Genomic DNA, 22,061 nt, shown 5'->3' with positions numbered 1-22,061 from the left:
CAGTAACCTTGAAGATTTCAAAGGTAGTGTGGCACCAACCTGACTTGATTCAACCAACATTCTGGCTTTAGTGATTACTTTTATTAGTGCCAGGGATCTTATACTGATGTACAGTATTAAAGGGCCATTCAGCCAGAAAAAAAAAAATCATTTGGCATAGAGGGGTATCATTTTTTTTTCTTTTGCCTAGCACGGTATGGGTTAATAGGCTTTTATTTATTTGTTTTTGTGCACTTCAATGTGACCTAACAGCAAAAAAGAACAAAAATGACTACCCATAAAATGAAGAGTATGTACATCATATAAAAATTTCCCATTTTTCCTCTCACGAATACTCACTCATGCAACTTCATCTTGAGAATCAGGTATGCAGTGTGGGGTCTGTGATGGCATGGGTGGGGTCACAGGTGAATGATACAGTAATAGCATAACGGGCACCACTCTTCACTTGCTCCACATAGTGCAGGTTCTCCGACCCAGAAGTGAAGGCAGAAACACGACCTGAAGGAAGGGTTTACAAGTCAGAATTAACCCACCCCATCCCGACGTTTTTGGACCTTTTTTTTTTTTTTGGCTCAAACATCCGCTTTTGGTGAGAAACATTGAAAATTCATAGAGAAATTGCTCACCTGAGGTTTAAAATACTCGATTTAGGTACGAGTACTTCCTTACCTGACTGGGTTTTTTAACAGGCTGGCACCAAAGAAAACGAGTTCTATGGGAGGGTAACTATTTTATCCACACATAAACAGTATTTATTTATTTACTAGGTACGAATTTATATGTAGTACAAGAGTATATTGGTTTTCAAGCAGTAATATAGGCATTATAAGCATTGTTTCACTCACTAACTCATCACCATTCATGATCTTTTTTTTTTCCCACATTACCTGATCATCATTTCTGACTGTTTCTTCCTGTAATGCTATGTAAACCTTGTCCTCCACATTGTCATCGACTGGGGAATCACTCTGGCCCTGAATGTCTTTATTGGCCAGGTCACTGGTAACAGGTGAATTGCAGAGACAATGGCGTGGGGGGGGAGGGGGGAGGTTATGCGGTGTAAGGCATTGTTCCTGCTTGGCATCTTGTAGAGGAATAGAGGAAGGTGTCCCGTGTATACGTGCCAAAAATCACTCGCGAAAATTGAAAATTGTGCAAATTAAGGACCTTGCAATGTTGCCGCGTTAATTTACGTCGCCGGGACGGCGCGCGTTAAATGCTGCAGCTGTTGCTACTGTGGTACCAGTCTCATCTGAATATGAACCAAGTGGATCCCTTTCACCTGCGGTCCACCATCCTCCTTCTGGGGAGCTGGGGGAGGGGGGGGGGGAGATGAGGGATATTTGTATTATACACCATCACCAGGTCATTCTGCTGCCCAGGGCCCTTTGCATGGGGGTGAAAAGTCCCTGAAGCTAGCAAGAGCAAACAGACGTACCCCCACACTGGAAGATGAGAGTGAACTGATAAGGGTGGGCCAGGGTGGTGGCCTACCTAGGGAAATCAGTACTCCCAATGTTGGCCTCTTGACACAGCTAATTTATAGCAGTGAAATGATTGGCAGGAAATCTGGACGTATGGCAACCCTAGTCTCATTGCAAATATTTGATCCAAACATCCTCTATCACTCCTCAAGACATCCTGTTCATCACTAATATGCTAATAGAACACATCACCTGATCAAATGGGTTAAAAGGGTACATAAACAAAAACTCTGACCCTTACCTTTTCGTGGTTCCACAGTTCTGTTTGTGTCTTTATCAATAAAAGTAAATCGACCCCCCTCAAAATCATATCCATAGTCAGTCAAATACAGAAGTGATGTGTAGTGGAATGATTCATAAGTTTCCTGGAAAAAAAAAAAAATGTAATGTAAACTATGGTTCAGTACTTAAAAAGGATAGTACGTCTGACCTTAAATATGATAAAAGTGCAATGCATTACTGTGGAGCTTAATGCACCCCTTGATATATAAACTATCTTGCCGTTCGTTTCAAAGGCACAACATGAATACATTCACATCACTGAGTAATACCCAACTTCTCCACAATAACGAACATCAGTAAGTTCATCACGCAGAGCTCTTTATCCCACTTAATGATGGGATGAGGTTATAGCCCAAGAAGGAAGAGAAAAACATGGAAGAAAGAGAATTAATCAACACTCTGCCCAGTGAAATAGGCCACACGCTCTTTCACTCATCATTCAAGCCCCCAGAATCATGATTCCACCCCACAGGCATGACCAGCTGTGCATTTTTTTTTTTTTTTTTAAATTGCAGATGCACTTTAGATTACCTATCTGGCAGTCAATGCATTAAAAAAGAAGAAGAAAAAAAAAAAAAGTCTCAGACCCAACTCATATGATTTTTCTTTAACCCTTCCAGGCATGCTGCGCAATTCGCGTTCTCTGTGGTTTGGCACATAATTGCACACTGATGTGAATCACATGAAAAAGCAGAAAAAACGCCATCAAAAGAAAAGTTTTCAGCCGATTTGCATCAAATTTTGGTACATTCTAGCGCATATGTCCCTCTTCCAAGGTAAACATTTGGCAATACTGTAGAGCCTCCTCAGAGCCTGCCCACAGCAAGAAACCTTAGTGCCTCACAAGGAGTTAGGCTGTAGGGTTGCGTCATGTGTGCTGCCCTGTTAAATCGCTCTAATTCTCCCCCTCCAGAACGAGTCGAAGCCCCTATGGACTGAGTGTGATAATATATTATTTCTGGGCATATTTTGAAGTGATTTTGTCCATGGAACACAGATATATATCTTGAGAAGAAATGGTGCCTGTCATCAGTCGTTAGGCTTAGGGGCAAGATGCGTGTTCACTGTAGCAGGGTTTCGCCACTCCGCCTCCCATGGGCCCTATGCTGTGAGTACATATATGTATATAATGAAGCCAATGTCTAAACTGTATAGTGTGTGAAAGATATAGTGGCTGGCTTTGTGATATATTGGACCTAGCATGCGTTACGTACTTCACAGCCATAGTGTGGAATGGGGCAGGTGTTACCTGTACGCCATAGTCGGGAAGGGATTATTAGAGGTGTTTAGGGATGGAATTTGATAGTGATAATGTATACATGTATGAATTTGTGTGACATATAAGGCCAACATGCTGCGAGTGTTATTGAAGGAGTGTGGTGTGTGCCAATATAGCAGTGCGTCGTAAATCTCGAGGTGAAGGTGCTGCATCATGGTCACGTTGTACCGTAGTAAGGAAAGTAATAATTGCGGAGGTAGAGGTGGAATCATTGTGGTAGTCATGTATTTGCTTATGATTCAGTGTGAAGTGTATGTGAATTGAGCTGTGAGTGTTTGTGAAGGGATAAGTTAGGGTGCGTATTGTATGTTAGTGATACCATAGTGGCAGGTGTGCGGGATGTAAGGACGCCTAGCAACCACGTGTGTCTTTGAACAGGTACTGTAACTTGCTAAGACATTTGTTGATTATTTATGATTTATATAAAATGTTTGTGATATGTGTCACGAATGTTCTTTGTGGGATATTGTGGGTGCATAGCGTAGGTTAGCGACACCTTAGCGGCAGGCATGTGGGAACGTAAGGATGCCTAGCAACCGCAGACGTCATTGAACAGGTACTGAAACTTGCTCAGACATTTAGTGAAAACTTATACTTTATGTACAATGAACGTGAAATGTGCAGCGAGTGTTCATGAAGGAATTTTGTGGGTGCGTAGTGTAGGTTAGCGATACCTTAGCGGGAGGTGTGCAGGTGACGTAAGGACGCCGGGCAACAACAGACGTCAATGGACAGGTACCGTACCTTGCTAAGACATTTGTTGATTATTTATGATTTATATAAAATGTTTGTGATATGCGTCACGAGTGTTCCTTCTGGGTTACTGTGGGTGCGTAGTGTATGTCTGCAATACCTTGGCGGCAGGTGTGCAGGTGACGTAAGGACACCGGGGCAACGATGGACGTCAGTGGACAGGTACTGTACCTTGCTAAGACAATTGTTGGTTATTTATGATTTATATAAAATGTTAGTGATATGTGTCACGAGTGCTCATCGAGGTATAGTATCATGTGTTGGGGGAACCTTGGGGGAAGGAGGAAAAATAGAAATATATATACAGTACCCTCGCATCCAGTACAGTATTTTTGTTGGACAGTACTGCTGTCCTGGACTAAATCCATACTGGACAAACAACAAACCTTATGGGAAAAATGAATATTGTCAGACAAACCTTGAAAAAGTCCCCCCAAAATTCAACTTAACTTAATTTTGACACAACCAAGATATTACCAGCTTTTAAGGTGAGTGGTGATGGGCTTGAGGGGGAAGGTGGAGGGGTTTCCAAGGCTGCAGGAGGTCCTACTGACCCCCTGGAGGAGGGCCTTCAGGATCCTGAGAAGGCCTGGCTGCCTCAACCTCCCTCATAAATCCCTCATAGTCACACACGGACACATCGTCGTTTTTGTCATCAGGGGGAAGTCCAATACTGCAATTTGACTGGCACACGTCACGAGGAAGGCGTACTGGACTGGAGTGGCAGTACTAGGGAAACGTTCCTCGGTGCTGGCCATCTTCCTGTGCCCGAGCAGGTAATGGTATTGGACACAACATGACAGTACTAGAGAAGAAGACCTCGGATTTGGCCCACTTTGCGTGGCCGATCTGTACTAGCCCAACAAATCCATACTAGAGTAATAAATTATTTTGTTTTTTTGCCAACCGTACTAGATGAAAATAGTACTGGACAAACGCATACTGGACGAGAGGGTACTGTATACATATATACAATATATATATATATATATATACAGTACTCCCCATAATATCCAGACGCTCAATTTCCGGACATCCCCAATAACCGGATTATTTTCGTCCCAGGATCCAATATTCCCAAAATGGGCCAAAAACCGCAAAAAATTCGAAAAAAATCCGACTTTTTGCCGCCCATAATTTGAAGTTGGCGTGCAGCGCGGGCCAGCTGTGTTTTGGTGCGTCATTCTGCCAACGTCCGATAGAACGCCCCTGCATCCTCTTCACTTACCGCCCATCTCTTGTTGTGTGTGCACGCTCGTCATCATGGCCGCTCACATGCTAGCTTTTGTGGTGGTGCCTTACCTGCTGCAGGCTCTCCTGCTGCTCTTGTGCCTCTTCTTCATGTATGTGATGATGGCCCCACTGCCTGAGAATAGGAAGAGAGTGGTTTTGACTCTGGAGAAGAAGAGGGAGATATTGGACAAGGTGGATGCGGGATGGTCTTCCTCACACACCCTTCGTGAATTCAACCTGGCCCGATCTACAGTACTTTGTTTGATATCAAGAGATCCCGCGACAAACTCATGCAGTACACGGCTGACTTCTCGTCGAAAAGCAAATGCAATGGGGAGAGGAAGGTGATGTATACTCCCAAGTATGCAGGAGTCAACCACTCCATGCTGATTTGGTATCGACAGCAACGTGCTGCTGGTGTAATAGTGCGTGGCACGAAGCTGAAGGCTGCTGCTGAGAAGTTCGCAAGGCTTCACGACACCCTAGACTTCAAGGCATCCGAAGGTTGGCTCTTTGCGTTCAAGTTACGGCATGGCCTTACCAAACGTAAAGTCTGATGGCGAAGCTTTGGACGCCAACGAGGATGGAGTAGACGAGTTTCGGCACAAGGTGAAGGGCTTGATCGACAGGGTGGGCTTCACTCTTGGTCAAGTCTACAACGCTGACGAAACTAGCTTATTCTATCGCACTTTGCCTACGAACACTCTAGCCGAGGAGACGGAGAAGCGTGTACCTGGCCACAAGCTCTGCAAGCAACGGATATCTGCTTTGTGTTGTGCCAATGCTAACGGCATGCACCGGCTTAAGCCCGTTATTGTTGGCCATGCAAAGCAGCCTTGGTGTCTTCGTGGGGTGATGGATGTCCTTCCTGTTGTCTGGTACCATTCCTTGAAGGCATGGTTCACTGCCCAGATCTTCAAAGACTGGTTTCACCGCCATTTCATCAAGGAGGTCATCCATTACCAGCCAGAGAAACTGGGAATCCCATGCGACCAGGTAAAGGCCCTCCTTCTCCTCGACAATGCACCTGCTCACCCGTGCGACAAGGACTTGGTGGCTGAGAATGGGCGCATTAGGTGCATGTTTCTGCCACCTAATACTACTGCCCTCATCCAACCAATGGACCAAGGAGTGATCGTGGCAACAAAGAGGCTGTACCGACGGAAGTTCCTGGACGAGGTGATGGTTGTTCTCGAGCACGAGGACGAGCGCAGGGAGGGACGGGACATGCGAGGCCAGCGGACTTTGGAAAACCTTCGCCGCTACAACATCAAGTCTCCACTCTACAACTGGGCTAGTGCATGGAAGGAAGTCCCTGTCAAGACTCTGGAAAATGGTTGGTCTCGTCTGCTTCTCGGAACAGATGTGGAGTACGATTTCCTAGGTTTTGACGTGGATGACTTCCATGCAATTCTGTGTGCGCATGGGGACGATGTTGATGTGGATGAAGCTAATTTGCATGTTGGGAAGTTTGATTCACAGATTTCGCATTCGATAAAAATAAGTATTTTCTGGGTTGACCTCGCATTGTAGGTGATTTGCACTGTGTGGGGGTGCACTGTATGTGTGTCTGTGGCCAGCTGGGGTGACTCTGGTTTTGGTAGTGATGATGACTGGGAGGTGATCAGATCCAAGTGTTCTGACCACTCAGTGCCTTTATTTTCCATCCATCATTTACTCCACTGTTGCCCCATAACGAGTGTAGGAGCCCGGGGCTAGGCAAGTTGGTCCTGACACTGAAGATGAGGGTGACCAGTCTCACTCATCCCTGAATGACATTACATGAACAATAAACCCCAACCACACCTTGGATATTAACCTGACTGGCTCAATCCAACTGGGGTGCCTTAATTACCTACAAAATCACCAGGTGACTTAATTCGGCTATATGGTTACCACCCAGTGAAGTAAATGGTGTAAAGGAAACCACTGGTTTGTCACTCAGTGTAGAGTCACCCATAGACAAATGGAAGTGGAAAGAAAGAGGGAAAGAAAGACAGAAAAGGAAGGGAAGAAAAGAAGGAAGATAGGATAGGGCAGTCACCCGAGGGCAGTACTACATTGTGTGGGTGGATGGTGAGCGCCCCTACATCAATAAATCGGTACTCTATGGGTCTGACCAGTGTTCCTTGATATATAAGACCTCAATAAACAATACAGAACTAATATGAGCCCTCATAATGAAAAGAAGAGGAAATACTGGGCCTGGGTTTACTATTTATAAAATTTGTCCAGCAGGTTGCTGGATGCGCTCCCTATTCAGGACTTTGGTTTGGTATATATGACAAAAGTTTTCCAGCAGGGTCAAAAGGGTCCATTATATCTGAAGTCCTGTGCAAATGAGTCTGTTAAATTGAGGTCTCATTGTATGTACACACATGCATGCACATGTACACACACATTACAGTAAATATACCAAAAGCTACACTCAACTGATACACATCCTAGTCTTTTTTCTAGGTAATAAACAAATGAGGGCAAACTTGTGGACATGGTCAGTGACTTGGATGGCTTTCAGTCCAACTGAAACTAAAGAAAAATTAAGAGGCATATGATAATTTGATGGAAACGTTAAGGAAAGTGCTAAGGCCAGCAGCCGGGCTACTCTCTTGTATTGCTGGAACAATGAAAAATGGCAGCAAAATAAGAAGGCCACGAGTACTGGTCCTGATGACTAGTGAAATGATAGCCCAGCTTTCCATCTGCCTTGGGAGTAGTGCCCTATTTGACTGGTGCTACAGCCTCCTCCCTTCAGCATCATGTACAAATTCTAGTTTCTGAACTTCAAGTTTTGGCCAGGGATGAGGTTGAATACTGTATTGTGAATACCTTTACCTTATCAACATGAGGATGCCAGTACTCATCATGTATAGTTTTTGGTGGTGCAGAAGTAATTCTTGAGAAAAATGTTGGATGTGTTAGGTACAATCTTTCTCTCCTAATGCCAAAGTGGTCTGCGATGGCTTGATGAATTTTCGATTTGACGTGGCTGAAACAATAATATTTATCTTTTAAAATGTTATGATGGTTATATATTCTTTACAGCTTCATGGAAAAGAAAAATGTAGAAAAACATGGCTATAACATAATCCGCCCATCCATCCATTATCCAATCCTACGATGCCCCATGAGAAGTACAGAAGCCTGGGGCTAGGCAAGTTGGTCCTGACATTTAAGATGAGAGTAACCAGCCTCATTCATCCCTGAGTGGCATTATGCGAGCAATAAACCCCAACCACCCCTTGGATATAAACCTACACAGACTCAATCTGGTTGGAGCACTTTAATTACCCACTACACCACCAGGTGCCATAACTTGGTTATATGGTTACTACCCAGCTTAGTAAATGGTTTCCCGGTGTACGGGAAACTATTTGGCTTGTCACTCAGTGTAGAGTCACCCATAAGCAGAAGGAAGAGGAAAGAATGAAGGAAAGGAAGCCAGAAGAGGGAGTGTAAAGTCATCTGTAGGCAGAAGGAAGAGGAAAGAATGAAGAAAAGAAAGACAGACAAGGGAGGAAGGAAGAGAGAAAAGGGCGGACACCAAACGCAGCACTACATCTAGTGAGTGGATGGTGAGAATATGTATGAATAAAGGTCCAGCCACACTTCCTGGAAACTTGTCCAAACAGCTAGACACATGCACAAAACATCACATACTGTACTGTACATGTTAGCAGCATGTCACATATGTGACTGCAGCAATATCTGGAACAATGCTACGAGACCAAGTCATCAACATGCCAGACAAAGACATGAAGCAAACCTGTAGCCCACACATCTGAAACACTATCCATCACAATGCAGGCAGGTGAAAAAGTGGACTTTGCTGCAGCTTCTGCTGTGATACTACAGTACATGGATAAAGGAACCGTCAATGTAAGGTGTGATTTGTTGGTGCTTACAATAAAACTCAGCCTCCTCAATACTGTACATGTCATTTATAGATATATGTGCCCTCTCTTCAGTCACATGATCTGCACTTCATTTTCCTTGCCCCTCTCCTTAATTACCATAACCCTTTCAGTGCCAGACTCCTACTGTGCATGCAGGCACTGTATCTCAGATTTACTCTATTTTCTCTTGATGCCACACAACACAAGATAACTGTGTTATTTAATTTATTCTTGTTACAGCTAAATATGGTAGGTTCAGGGGCAGAAACTATGAGGCACTTAGCTGCAGTGCTCATCTCCCTATCTTGGGCCTTTCAGCCTGTGCCAGGCCAGCTACCAATTATCCTGGGATAAATGACCACTAAATCATTCATATTACCAGATATCTCCCCCAGTTGATACCCCAGAGAACCAGATATACATGATGCTGGTCAATCGACATTAAGGTTTGATTTATGGACGACTCCCTTTTAAGGGATATATTTCCATCACTTACTTGTGGACATGACATAGCAAGGTCATGTCCACTATACTAAATCTTGCCTTAACTTGTGCTACATACAAGACTCAGATAATGATGCAGACATATTCAAGACATCAGAGTTTCCAACATGTGCGGTACACTGTTTGTAACAATGTATGGAACCTATCTTGAACATATGTTTCAAGCACGTGTGGCCAGACCTTAAAAGTTTCCTTGGTCCTCTTGTGTCATGAATTACCAATTTAAATATCAAAACATAATAGAATTAGGCTTGGCTTACTTTTAGTAAATTTACTAGCTTTCATGTACAAAAATAAACATACTATACAAGCCCTTATTATTATTCTCCAATTACAGAGTAATAATCTCAATACAGTTTATATCCAAGTACTGAGGACTGTATCAATATACCCTTGTAACTTAAATGAAATTTATTCTCCTCCAAAGTGAAATAATACGACCCTTCTCTCTTTCAACAGGTCTCCAGTTATGTAGACTTCCTACGTACTCCTATGTACACTCTGTCCAAAACACACACACACACACACACACACACACACACACACACACACACACACACACACACATACACACACACACACACACAATGTGCATGCACATACAGAGCTTTACTACTGCAGTATCTGAGAAGTTAGCAATGGCATCTACAAAACTGTTGGCCTGACAGTGCCAGGGTTTGAATCCTGGTATGGGCAACTGGTGCCATTTGACTCAGGTCTCCATCCACTCAGTGGGTTGTTGGATAGTATGAGTACAGATATAACCTTAGGGTCATAACCTGGGAAGTTAACTCTTGGATGATGCAGTGGCCTTGTTTCCCTGCTGAAAGGGTGAATTATCCAAAATAGTCCCAAAGGACTAAGTTTCAGAAATTAACACTATGACTGAGTGCCGCATGGCATCTGTGCACACCTTTACCTTTTTACTTCCTCTTACACACAAAATGAGGATCAATGGAAATAAATTGCTGAGGGTTCCAGGGCTGGTCATGTGGGGGATACTTTTACCTAATCCTATTTCAAAACAACCTAAAAAGAGTTCATAATCATCCTATTTCAAAACAACCTAAATAATGTTCATAACCATCTAAAATGTACACCTACTGCCACAAAAACCAATGCAGAAAAATATCAGTCACAAAACAATTAAAAAAGACATTTACAATAACGTACGGGGAAGGCTTACCAGGAAAACCTGTACAGTACTGTGTTTCCAAGATGCAACGCAATTATTTTAATTTTATCCATCCATCCATCATCCAATCCTACGTTGCCCCATGAGAAGCGTAGCAGCCCGGGGCTAGGCAAGTTAGTCCTGGCATTAAAGATGAGAGTGACCAGCCTCACTCATCCCTGAATGGCATTACATGAGCAACAAACCCCAACCTTCCCTTGGATACAAGCCTTCACCGGCTCAATCTGATTGGAGCGCCATAATTACCCACTAAACACCAGGTGCCAAAATTGGGTTATATGGTAACCACCCAGCATAGTAAATGGTTTCCTGGTGTACAAGAAAGCATTGGGCTTGTCACTCAGTGTAGAGTCACCCACAGGCAGAAGGAGGAGGAAGGACAGAAGGAAAGAAAGACAAAAGAGGGAGTGTAAAGTCACCCGTAGGCAAAGGACGAAGAAAGAAAGACAGAAGTGGATGGAAGGAGAGAAGGATGGAGAAGAGGAAAGGGTAGACACCTGAGAGCAGCACTGCATTTATGGAGAGAGAGAGAGAGAGAGAGAGAGAGAGAGAAAAAAACATATTTTGCCTTGCCAAGTTATTGGCAAAGCAAAAACTGGGTATGGTTGACCAGAAAAAGATGTAAAAAATCAAAAGTGTTAAAAGACAGAGGTACTGGGATCCCTGTGAATGATGGGACTGGCTATGTATTCATTACAAATGAAACTGCATATACTTGAGTTATTCACATTCCACTGAACAAATGGCAATATATCACTATGCAATGAAAATACCAATGCCTTTAATACTGTATTATTGTATGGTGAATATACAAACAGCCTTACATAAGTAAGAGCTACAGTATACAACCATGAAAAATCAAGTAACTGTGAGTACAAATGATAAAATTTCTTTGGTCAATAAATGAGGGTGGGGTGGGTATGCTGAGGGTTTGGTGGATATAAAAACAGTGTCAAGCCATAAAGCTTGGAAACCACTGCACTAAACTGGATTAACAAGGAGACAAACAGTACACTGGACCCACCTATATATCTTGAAATCATCATCATTGAAGACGGTCTTAACCAAGTCAAGCTTGTATATGTTAACAAAGGAGCTGCCCTGGGAAAGTGCCCCCGAGTGCAAGTCAAGGATGGACGCACCACCAGATGATCCTCCTAGAGCTAGGCCACGGTGGGCAATGTTGAGTAAGGCAGCTGCTTCTGACTGTGAAACCACACTGTCCCACACAACACGCCCACATTTAGTTGGGATGCAGCCTGCGAACGCATCAGTAAAATTAATTAAAAATTATTATTATTATTTTTTATTTTTTATTTTTTTTTAATGCGAAGAAGAAGGAACCAAAGGCTACGAGCCCGCAGTAACAGTTCCCTCCAAGAGAAAAACAAAATACAATAGAGAGCCAAATTCAAGATCCGATCATTTTGAGATGCCTGGACACACTGCGTTTGAAAGACTGGAGATCATAGGCAGCAGGAAATACAGACAGAGGGAGACAGTTCCAGAGCTGACCTGTTGCATAAATGAAAGACTGGGAGTAACGGTTAACTCTTGCATTAGAGAGTTGGACAGAAAAGGGATGAGAGTCTGCTGCCAGACGGGTGCTACCGTATTTGCCCGTGTATAAGGCCAGCCTGTGTATAAGACTACTCCCAATATTTCCAAACAAAATGTGGGTTTAGAGGTATACCCTGTGCATAAGACAAGTACCAACTCTTTAGACACTGGGAGGTTGTTGCCCCAGTAACCCTAGCCCTTTATCATTCTTCCCACTGACCAGTGAAGTGATACTATTAACACGTTGCTAAGCATCACAGCGTTTGGTTAGGGTTTACTTCAAACCTATTCTATGGGTTTTACAAGATATCTAGGCTGCATGTGCCACCTCCGATATCAAAATGGGTTATACAGTATATTTATTATTTGAGTATAAACTCATACTGTATTAAAAACTTAAAATCATGTGACCGTGAATTTTATAAAATAGGTTAAAGGAAAGTTACATTATATTAAAGTCATCATATCAACTGTCAGTGATTAAAAAACCTTCAAAATCAGTATCATCCACATCTGACATCATCAGTTCATAAACTTCATCCTGCGTTAAAGTTTGCAGTTCTTTGTCGTAAGGATCAAACTCTGAATTCAATGGTGTATCTTTGGCAACGGCTTCCTCTTCCTCATTCGCCCACCAATTGTCATCTTCTATGCCATCCAGTGAACTGGATAGTCCATATTTCTTGAATGAGTTGATGACTGTTTCCACAGAAATATCACTCCATGCCTTGATAATAAAATCACAGCTCATCCAGACCTGATGCAAGCATATTCCGACCATTTGTATACGACTTTTTACCAATGATCATTCACTTATTCCACTGCTCACGGATGCGGTTTTATTCAAACAGACATCAAATGGTTGTAGGACAGAAGTTAATCTTCCAGGAATAACGGCAATGTCACTGTTGTTTATCACTTTTGGTAATAAGCCCTGCTTCATATCTGGCAACCCTGCACTCAGTGGTAATTTGTAAACAACCCACAGCCAGTCATTACCGAGACACTCAATGGTGTTCATTGAGTGTGCTCAACAGGTTACTCATCTTTCTTATGTCCTCATGCCCGTATCCATGGAGATATTTATAATAAAAGTTTGCTTTCATATAGACAAAATTCCTGAAACTACTCAAGGTTAGGAGCGATGCCTTGGACGTCCGCTCTCTCCGGCTGTGTGTGTGTGTGTTGTACCCTTGTTCAAAAATAAAGGTGAGTGAAGTGAGTGCAAGAATTATCATGGCATAAGTTTACTGTGTGTGGCAGGGAAGGTATATGGAAGAATTATTATAAAGAAAGTAAAAGTGATATCAGAAGTCCTAGTGAGCGATGAACAGGGTGGCTTTAAGAGTGGCAGAAGATGTGTGGATCAAATATTTGCAATAAGACAGATAGTGAAGAAGGCATGTGAGAAGCACCATAAGGTGTTTATGGCATTCATGGATCTGGAAAAAGCATAAGACAAAGTAGATAGGGAAGGATTGTGGAAGGTTTTGCGCATGTACTGTGTATATGGTAAGCTGCTTGGCGCCGTGAAGAGTTTTTATGATGGCAGTGAAGCATGTGTAAGGGTAAATGGCCATATATGTGAATGGTTCACAATTGGTGTGGGCTTGCGACAACGTTATGTGATCTCCCCATGGTTGTTCAATACTGGTATATATATGGATGGTGTGATGAGAGAAGTAAAAACACAGTTAATGGAGAGGGGGATGGCGTTGGTAGTGAATGGTGATGGATGGAATATCTCAAATTTGCTGTATGCTGATAATGCAGTACTACTTGCAAATACTGGACAGGAACTTGGTAGACTAGTGCAGAGTTTTGCTGATGTCTGTGAGCGTCATGCCTTGAAAGTAAATGTAGAAAAGAGTAAAGTCATGGTTACTGAGAGAGAAGGTGACTCCCAGTGTTATGTTACAGCGAATGGAGAGAGACTGGAATTGGTGAGAGAATTCAAATACCTGGGTACAGTGAGAGAAAAAAAGAGGAAAATGTGCAAAAGAAGTTGAAAGCAGAGTGACACAAGGAAGGAAAGTAGCTGGTGGAATGAAGGCCTTGATAAGAAACAAAGGCTTGAGTGTTGCAGCTGCACAAGGTTACATGAAGAGGTGTTAGTGCCAACTTTAACAAATGGATGTGAGACTATGGTGTGGCATGAAAATAAAAACTCAAGAATGAGAGCAGTGGACATGGGACTGCTGAGGAATGTATGTGGAGTACAGAGAGTGGACAGGATACGAAATAAAGTAATTCGTGACAGATGTGGAGTGAGGAAGTCTGTGGACACCAGAATTGAAGAGAGTGTACTGAGATGGTATGGTCATGTGGAGAGAATGGATAACAAAAGAGTGGTAAAAAAGGGTATATCTGAGCCAATCTGAAGGAGAGAGGAGGTGAGGTAGGCCAAGGAGAAGGTGGAGGGATATGGTGATTGAGTATGTGAGGAAGAGAGGTTTGGAAGTCGGTGAGGCTAGGGGACTGACAAGAGATCGAGCTGGCTGGATGAATATTGTGAGGAGAAATGCATGATCAAGGACTTGGCACCCTTTTTTAATGTGACAGCATCCGGACTGACTCTATCGGATATGTTTATGCGAAGCTAGAGAACGTGGTGAATGTTTTTGCCAAATTAGATAGGACCAAGACTCAGGGGGTTTGAATGGTGAGTGAATGGAAGTAGGGCTCATTGGATAGTGCAAGTTTGGGCTGTCTGGATGTTCCTACTCCTCACTCTGCCCTACGGTGGGAAAGGGGGTCCGGATGATGATGATGACTGATGATGTTACATATTCTGTCACAAGTTACAAAACAGTGTTATTTCCTTGAATCAGGCGACCTATTCTACTGGTTTATTCTTGCCACCTACAGACAATTTTATTCAGGCTGGGGAAAGTCTTTTGTAGTGAAGTAATGAAGGCAATATCTAACCCCTGCAATTCAAAAAGTTCTCCTAAACTGAATAAAATTCATCTGGAGATAGCAAGACTGATACTGTATGTCACTGGATTGAAAGGGTTAATGCTAAGTTGTGTGTTTCCAATCAGACAGAGACCCCTGTTTCAGCTCAAATTACTGCCAAGTGCCATCTGACTTGGGGCAACTTCTACTAGTAATTAAGAAGACATTCTTACCTCAAAACAAAAGCTCTTAAAGTTTCATGCAACTAATCTTAGTATTCAAATTATGAGTAACCTAGTTCCATTAGGTGAAGACAAACTACCATGTATGCCTCTACACATATTTACCTTGAAACTGGCTGAGCTCCTTTGAATAGTCCTCTGAGCAGGTGATATCAACTGACCGCTTCTTGATCTCTTCCTTCTGTGTTGCAAATGGTGTCTGTCAACAAAAACTATTGCAATTTAATGCATATAATATAACAGATATTTCAGCTGAAGGTAAAGGCTAGTTTTTCATTTCATTACTCAACTTTCCAGTTCAAATCCTATCACACTGCTTTTGTGAAAAAACTTGAAGGAGGCAAAACCCACCTTCCATTAACTACGGTACTTAACTATGCTGACAGCTTTATTTTAAAAATCTGTTTTGGCTACAACCAGCTTAGGAAAAAAATTTCAGACCCAAGGAAGTAAACAGCTCCCTTCAATTGTAAATAACCCCAGTAGGAAAAACATTCATCACATAATGATGTAAACTGCTTCTGTACACCCTCTAAAATCAAAATTTGCAAATGATGCTTGCTGGTCATCAGTAACATTGGCCTATGTTCTTGCCACCTTAAGAGTTTTTCTGAAACCCCTTCCTTAGGCAACTTATTCTGCAATCTATGCCTTAGTATTCACTTGCATGTTTATATCTTTACAATTCCTGTCTGGACTGTGCAAATGACAAACAAGAGAATACATAAATACATGTACAGTACTGTAAATGGAAATAAATTAGAAAGGATGAGGTACAAAGTAATCTCCTTAACCCACTGTGGCAGGGATGTCTTTGTTTCATTTCATTCTTGTAACTTCCTGATGATTTTACTCTGCTTGAGATGGCTTTCTGGACTGGACGGGTGAGATATAGCCTTTATAAACTGTGTCAATATGCTAGGCCTTTCCTAAGCTTAATAAAATTGTCTGGTAACAGCAGGAGTAACAAAAATTGAACGTCATACTGATTCAATGGGCACAGACCTATGACTGGTGTACTGTAGTTTGCTCAAGGAACAACAGTAACTAATAAGCTTCCTCAAACATCATGGAGGAGGCAGGGGATGTACAGTAAACCCATACTTTATTGAACCCCGACATATTGGATTCAGGATCTGTTGAATGCCTCTTAGTCCACACAACCTTTTTCAGCTATACCAAATTAGGATCAAAGATGGGGCACATCACGCAGCTCTTCTGAACTGTTGACAACACGTGGGGTGACTCACAATATAGTTGCCAAGGTTCTGGTTTCTCCCATCCTACTGGGCTAGGTTGAAGATCTGCTGGCAGGAATAAATAACAAGTTGGGCTATTTGTGGGCTACTTATGGTAGGATTCGGCAGAACCAGAATCTGTGGACACACTTTATAACATGTAATCAACCTTTGTCTAGCTGCCTTTTTTGTTGTGTTCAGACTATCGCATTTGCATCTCATGATTCTCAACCTTGCCAAGTGTTTTCCATTGTGAAGAATGGCTTCATAAGACTCAAACTCCCAGCACCTCAGGACTCTCTGTACCAGACGTGATATCAGAGCCAACTGAAGTCATCTTTGCCAAGAGTGACAATGAGCGAAAGTTCACTGTGTTCAGCCTACGAGTAGCAGTGTACAGCCATATAATAATGTACAGTGTACAATACAAGAGTTTCCTACACTTTTATCCCAACCTGATCTGAAATTGCCCTCTCCCCATTATGACTGCTGAGCTGTAATGATAGATTACAGTAATACTGTACTAGTCATGAAGAAGTGCTTTGACAAAGATGTCAGCTTTGACAAGGATGTGAAGTTAAGCTGTAAAAGGGCAAAATTATACACCAAGTTAGTGTACAATGAGTACAGTCTCATTTATAGAACCAGGATATGATACTGTAGTCATTTATTTACTGTAGTCATTTATGTTAGTCTGCAAAAGCTGAAATATAAAGTTCCTGGACCTTTTATAATCCCTCTTCAAAAGCATGTCTTCAATATTACTACTGCAAGCAGTCAGTTGCTTAGCACATTAAGACTTTGCTGCGATGAATCCATTCTTACCATTTTATTAGCTTTGGTGAAGTACACAGCCACCATAATGCCCACTATCATTAACAGTCGGGTAATAATGCGCCGCCAGTCCACATGAATCACAGGTTGTGAGCCATCACCCTCCAATCTGGAAAAGGTGCAGTTTGCTGAAGCTGGTTTGTTATTTATGAAATTCTGAAACTGTTAGCTATTATGGCAGCTTGACAGCTTGCTCAAACTGTACTGATTTTGTATCAAGGTAGAAAAGGGGCAAGACAGTATAGTGGAATACATGTACTTGAAAAAAAAAAAAAAAAAAAAAAAAAAAAAAATCCAAATTTTTTTCCCACCCGTAATTTGAAATTGCCACGCAGCGCCAAACAGCTGCTTACACCATGGCCCCTTCACCCCTTCCTTCCTCCCCCTCCCCCCTTCCCTGTCAGGGATGCCGTTTGTTATTTTTCATTATCAAATGTGGGCCAATTTGGTAATGAAAAATTCGTTTGGTAATCTATCTGTCTATCTGTCTATTGCCAGACGCCGCAATCCCATACGGGGTGGGCATTTGACTCTGAGTTATTTGTTTTACAGGGAAGGGCACTAACCCTCCACCAACCCACTTGACACGTAGGAGCACGTATTTAGCCTGGTAGGCTCCTCGCATCCAATAAAAGCGAATTCCGGTACACTGAAGTCTGTTATATCAAGGTTTTACTGTATCCCATAATGAGGTTGATATAACATAGGTTCAATGGGGTTCAGGAGGGTGACCTTAGCCATGAAGCATAATATGACCAAAAAAAAAACTCTGCCACCCACTTGAGTTTGTCCTAAGCCAGTACAAGTCATAAGCAAGGATCCTCCCCACCCTCACCCCCGAAGCTTGGAGACAGATGGAGGGCCTGGATGATTACTCCACATACAAAGATAAGGTATCACTTCACTATTTGTTAAGCATTTGCACTGTCATTTGGTGATAGCAATGGTGATTCTGTGGCCTTTCATCCACAAAATAAAACAAAAGACCGGTGATCAATGCGAATGTAAACACTGGACAACCATCTTGGCTCAGTCAGCTAAGTAGAGACTCTTGAGAGGATGATGGTTACATAAGGTTGACATGACTTCTAAAAACTGTACAAAGTTTCAGTATTTCACGTACAAAAGAGTATCACTTCACTTAACACTGCACACTGTACTACTGTATTTACTTAGTATTTGCACTGCTATAAGGTGATAACAATCTATGGTGTTTCAGTGGCCTTTTATGCACAAAATACAATGAAGGGCAACAATCACATCCAATGAAAACACTGAGTAGCTATATTGCCTTACGTGCGCCACCGCGTCTGAACGAGATTCTCAGAGGCAGCCATTGAAAATATCATTGTAACGAAATTGTGATTAATTTTTTTCAGTGTACCGAGACAGGAAATAACTTTTGAATTATCACTGGAGCTACTGCATAACAAGGCATCGCATAATGTGGCAAACAGCCACTTCCTTGCAAGATGTTAGAAGTTTGCAAATAAGCTACTCTGGTCCAAAAACAATCTGAGGCTAGGTGACTAGCCTACATCCCAAGTTGCATTACTGTATATGAAAGAAACTGCAGCATACCCTTGTGTTAAAATGAGGAAACACTTGATAAAAATCCTTTGCATAATGATTTACTGTATATCATCAATTAAAACACAGGTTCAGTGGGGATATGTCTGGCCAGTGGCCACTCACCCAACAAACTCTTTAAACAAGATTCCAGCTCATATAATGTGGTTGTTATTTCATTTCACTACACTTCATGTGCTATTTACCACCGAAAATAAATCTAAAAACAAGTTTCCAACTCATCTAAACAGGTAGCTATTTCACTTCACCCCTCTTCACTTGCTGCTTGAAATCCAACACCACACTACTGTTCCATCACTGACACCAACACATTCAACAGTGATGTAAAAACTAAAGATCTGATTACTCAGGGGAAACTAAGCAGGAAAAGTCTGGCAACCCCTGTTCTAGACTTTCAAGAGGACTGAGTGTATTTCATACCAACCTGGTCTGGGTAACTGATCTCTGAGGAGGTTTGCCGTTTCCTGCCAGTTTGCGGGGATTTCTCTGCTTTACCGTCATCCTTTAAGATATATTCTTCCAACGTATCTGAATGCAGACATTCACTTTCACTGGTAGTAATCTTGAAGTCACTGTGAATAAAAGCAATATTCAATAATAATGACTGAATTATATGAGTGGTGTCTAAACAATTACATATGGCTACTTAAATGCATTCCTAGACACCTGATGGACATGATTTTATGTTGCTTACTGTCAAATTATTCTCTTCAACAAAGGAAAATTTTTGGTGGGTAAATTAAGAAAAACTAACTCCGTTAACACTCTCCCATGCAATGACTCTAGCAATATAGGATACACTTCTGAGGTCCTCATCATCATTCCTATAATTTATAAAGGCTCCAACATGGTTGCATGCATCAGCATTGGTCACTTAATGGTGGCTCCATGCTAATCAATCTCTGACAGCCTCCCAGCTCTGTCCTTTATCCTTGAGCTCACACTCTATGATCTCATCCCAGGTCTATTTTGGTCTGCCTCTTGTAACCCTACCCACTGATGTTCACATTTCTCACCTTCTGCACCAAATTGTCATCCTCCATCCTCTCAACATGCCCAGTCCATCTCAATATACCCCTACTCATCACAATACCAATACCTGTACAGTCAAGTCCCATCCTTCCTCTCAACTCTTCAATTGCAATCCTAGCCTCCCAGGCCTCACATTCAGAGACGCGCTAAACATCCAGCTAATCGCTGTCATTCCTGTAAGTTTGAAACGACGAATATCCTCTTCCTTTATTGCCTACATCTCACTACCATACAGCACTACACCCCTAACATATGCTGCATACAATGATTCCTTAGCACAAAGGGGTAGCCCTGTCAATGTTATGAGAGGCAACAAATCTGAACTTCCTCCAACTGTTCCTTTCACTAGGCACACAGCTAGCTTCAGTCCCACATCCAGCACACTTCCTAATCCATTTACCATGGTGTTAGCACCCAAGGAAGGTTCCAACCTGTCTTAATATATATATATATATATATATATATATATATATCATCATCATCAGCCGTTTGAGTATCCACTGCAGGACCGGCCTATCCCGATCGAAGTCGGGACGATACAGCCAATGTATCTCTACCAAGTGGCTTAGGCTGTCTAGTAGAGATTGTATGTAGAGTGAGAAGTGGTTGTTAGTGTAACTGTCGTGTTGGAGTGGCTTTGGATGTGTGTGTAGTCTGTGAACCAAGTGTAATCGGCCCGCACAAACCGACTGGGTGCAAGCATACTTTATAGTAAGCGACACTGGTTCAACCACAGCACCCCTGGTGTCCACCAATGTAGTATGTGGCCGGGTGAACACTCCCAACGTATATTACCCTGGTGGGACGAGAACCCTGGCTCACCCGTGTACGAAACGCACACTCTACCACTGTACCACAGAGGCTCCATATATATATATATATATATGTAATCCCTCCACTATCCAATGTAATGGAGCCAAAGGCATGTCTGGAAAGTGGTCCCGTCCGGAAAGTGGGCACCTGCCTGCTGGACTGGTACTTAAGGACCCTAACCCAGCCTAACTTTGAAAGCCATCTAAATAACTCCCTACCAGACATGCATAGCACCTATTTAAACCTATTTAAGACCCTATTCACACCAATAATGGACATTCATTTTCATTCATTCATTGCCAGACGCCATGTATCCCAAACGGGGTGGCCAAGGGCTTAGAGACATAAAGCATGAAATAAATGAAAAGGAACCAAAGAATGAGGAATTAGAAGTGACTGTACCTCAGCCAGGGTACGTACAGCACATCTGTGGCCGCCTTCTTAATGGAGAGGGGAACGGAAACTTTCAGCATAAAGTCACCACCGTACGTAAATTATGACACAGGTTTCCAGAGCAGTCAGTAAGGTGTAACCTTTCCTATCTAGGGTTAAATGAATCTATGGTCATAACATCATTACAATACAATAATATGCACAACCAAATGTGAAACATAACATTCAGTTTAAAATATACGCACCCTAGTCGTTTACTGAATACTGTCACCACCGTAACCCTCACTCAGCTGATGCCAGTGTCAACAACAACATTATCATCTCGTGGTCGGTGGGATTCACGATTTCGCCACTGTCCTCTCGCGCGAATAAATTCTCATTTTATGTAAAACTGAAATATCAGAACTTTTCATTTTTAACGTACATCAGTACAGGGACAATTTCTATATTTTAGCTTAAACCAACACGAACAGGAGCATCGCTCATTGTGAAAACGTTGTTCACCTGTCTTTTTTTTTTTTTTTTTTTTTGAACGCAGGTATGCTAAGTTTATACTTTAGAATAAAGCATTAGAATGGCCATACAATATACATCCCAAGCCAAAAGCAATGCATTCCGTCGGACAAGCAGACAAAGCAGCTGGAAGGTGAGGTGAAGAGTCAAGATGCAAAATACAGAGGAAACAAAGGCAAACTTTCTCTGAGGCTCACACTGCGCTCACGTCCCTGGGGATTGTCATGGAGGGCTGAAGGGAATCACAGGTCGCAAGATCCACCTGTCCATACTTGCCACTACTTAACCCTTTCTTCCCTATGTTGCTCTCTCTCTCGAA

General features: G+C 42.4%; 1 protein-coding gene across 1 annotated transcript; it reads right to left on the bottom strand.

Moving 5' to 3' along the window:
- Positions 1-361: 361 nt before the first annotated feature.
- On the bottom strand, positions 362-21,520 carry LOC145400420 (2-oxoglutarate and iron-dependent oxygenase domain-containing protein 3-like). Its single transcript, XM_080272934.1, has 8 exons — positions 21,475-21,520; positions 19,416-19,563; positions 17,393-17,510; positions 15,435-15,528; positions 11,654-11,888; positions 7,870-8,023; positions 1,729-1,852; positions 362-501 (listed from the first exon to the last, which is right to left on the bottom strand). The coding sequence occupies exons 2-8, from the start codon at positions 19,490-19,492 to the stop codon at positions 362-364; spliced, it is 942 nt and encodes a 313-aa protein (XP_080129060.1). The 5' UTR covers positions 19,493-19,563; positions 21,475-21,520.
- Positions 21,521-22,061: the final 541 nt, after the last annotated feature.

The sequence above is a fragment of the Coenobita brevimanus genome, chromosome 52, assembly GCF_032717465.1.
Source record: "Coenobita brevimanus isolate Jiangsu-jjx chromosome 52, ASM3271746v2, whole genome shotgun sequence".
In the NCBI taxonomy this organism is placed as follows: domain Eukaryota; kingdom Metazoa; phylum Arthropoda; class Malacostraca; order Decapoda; family Coenobitidae; genus Coenobita; species Coenobita brevimanus.
This window is presented reverse-complemented; position numbering and strand designations above follow the sequence as displayed.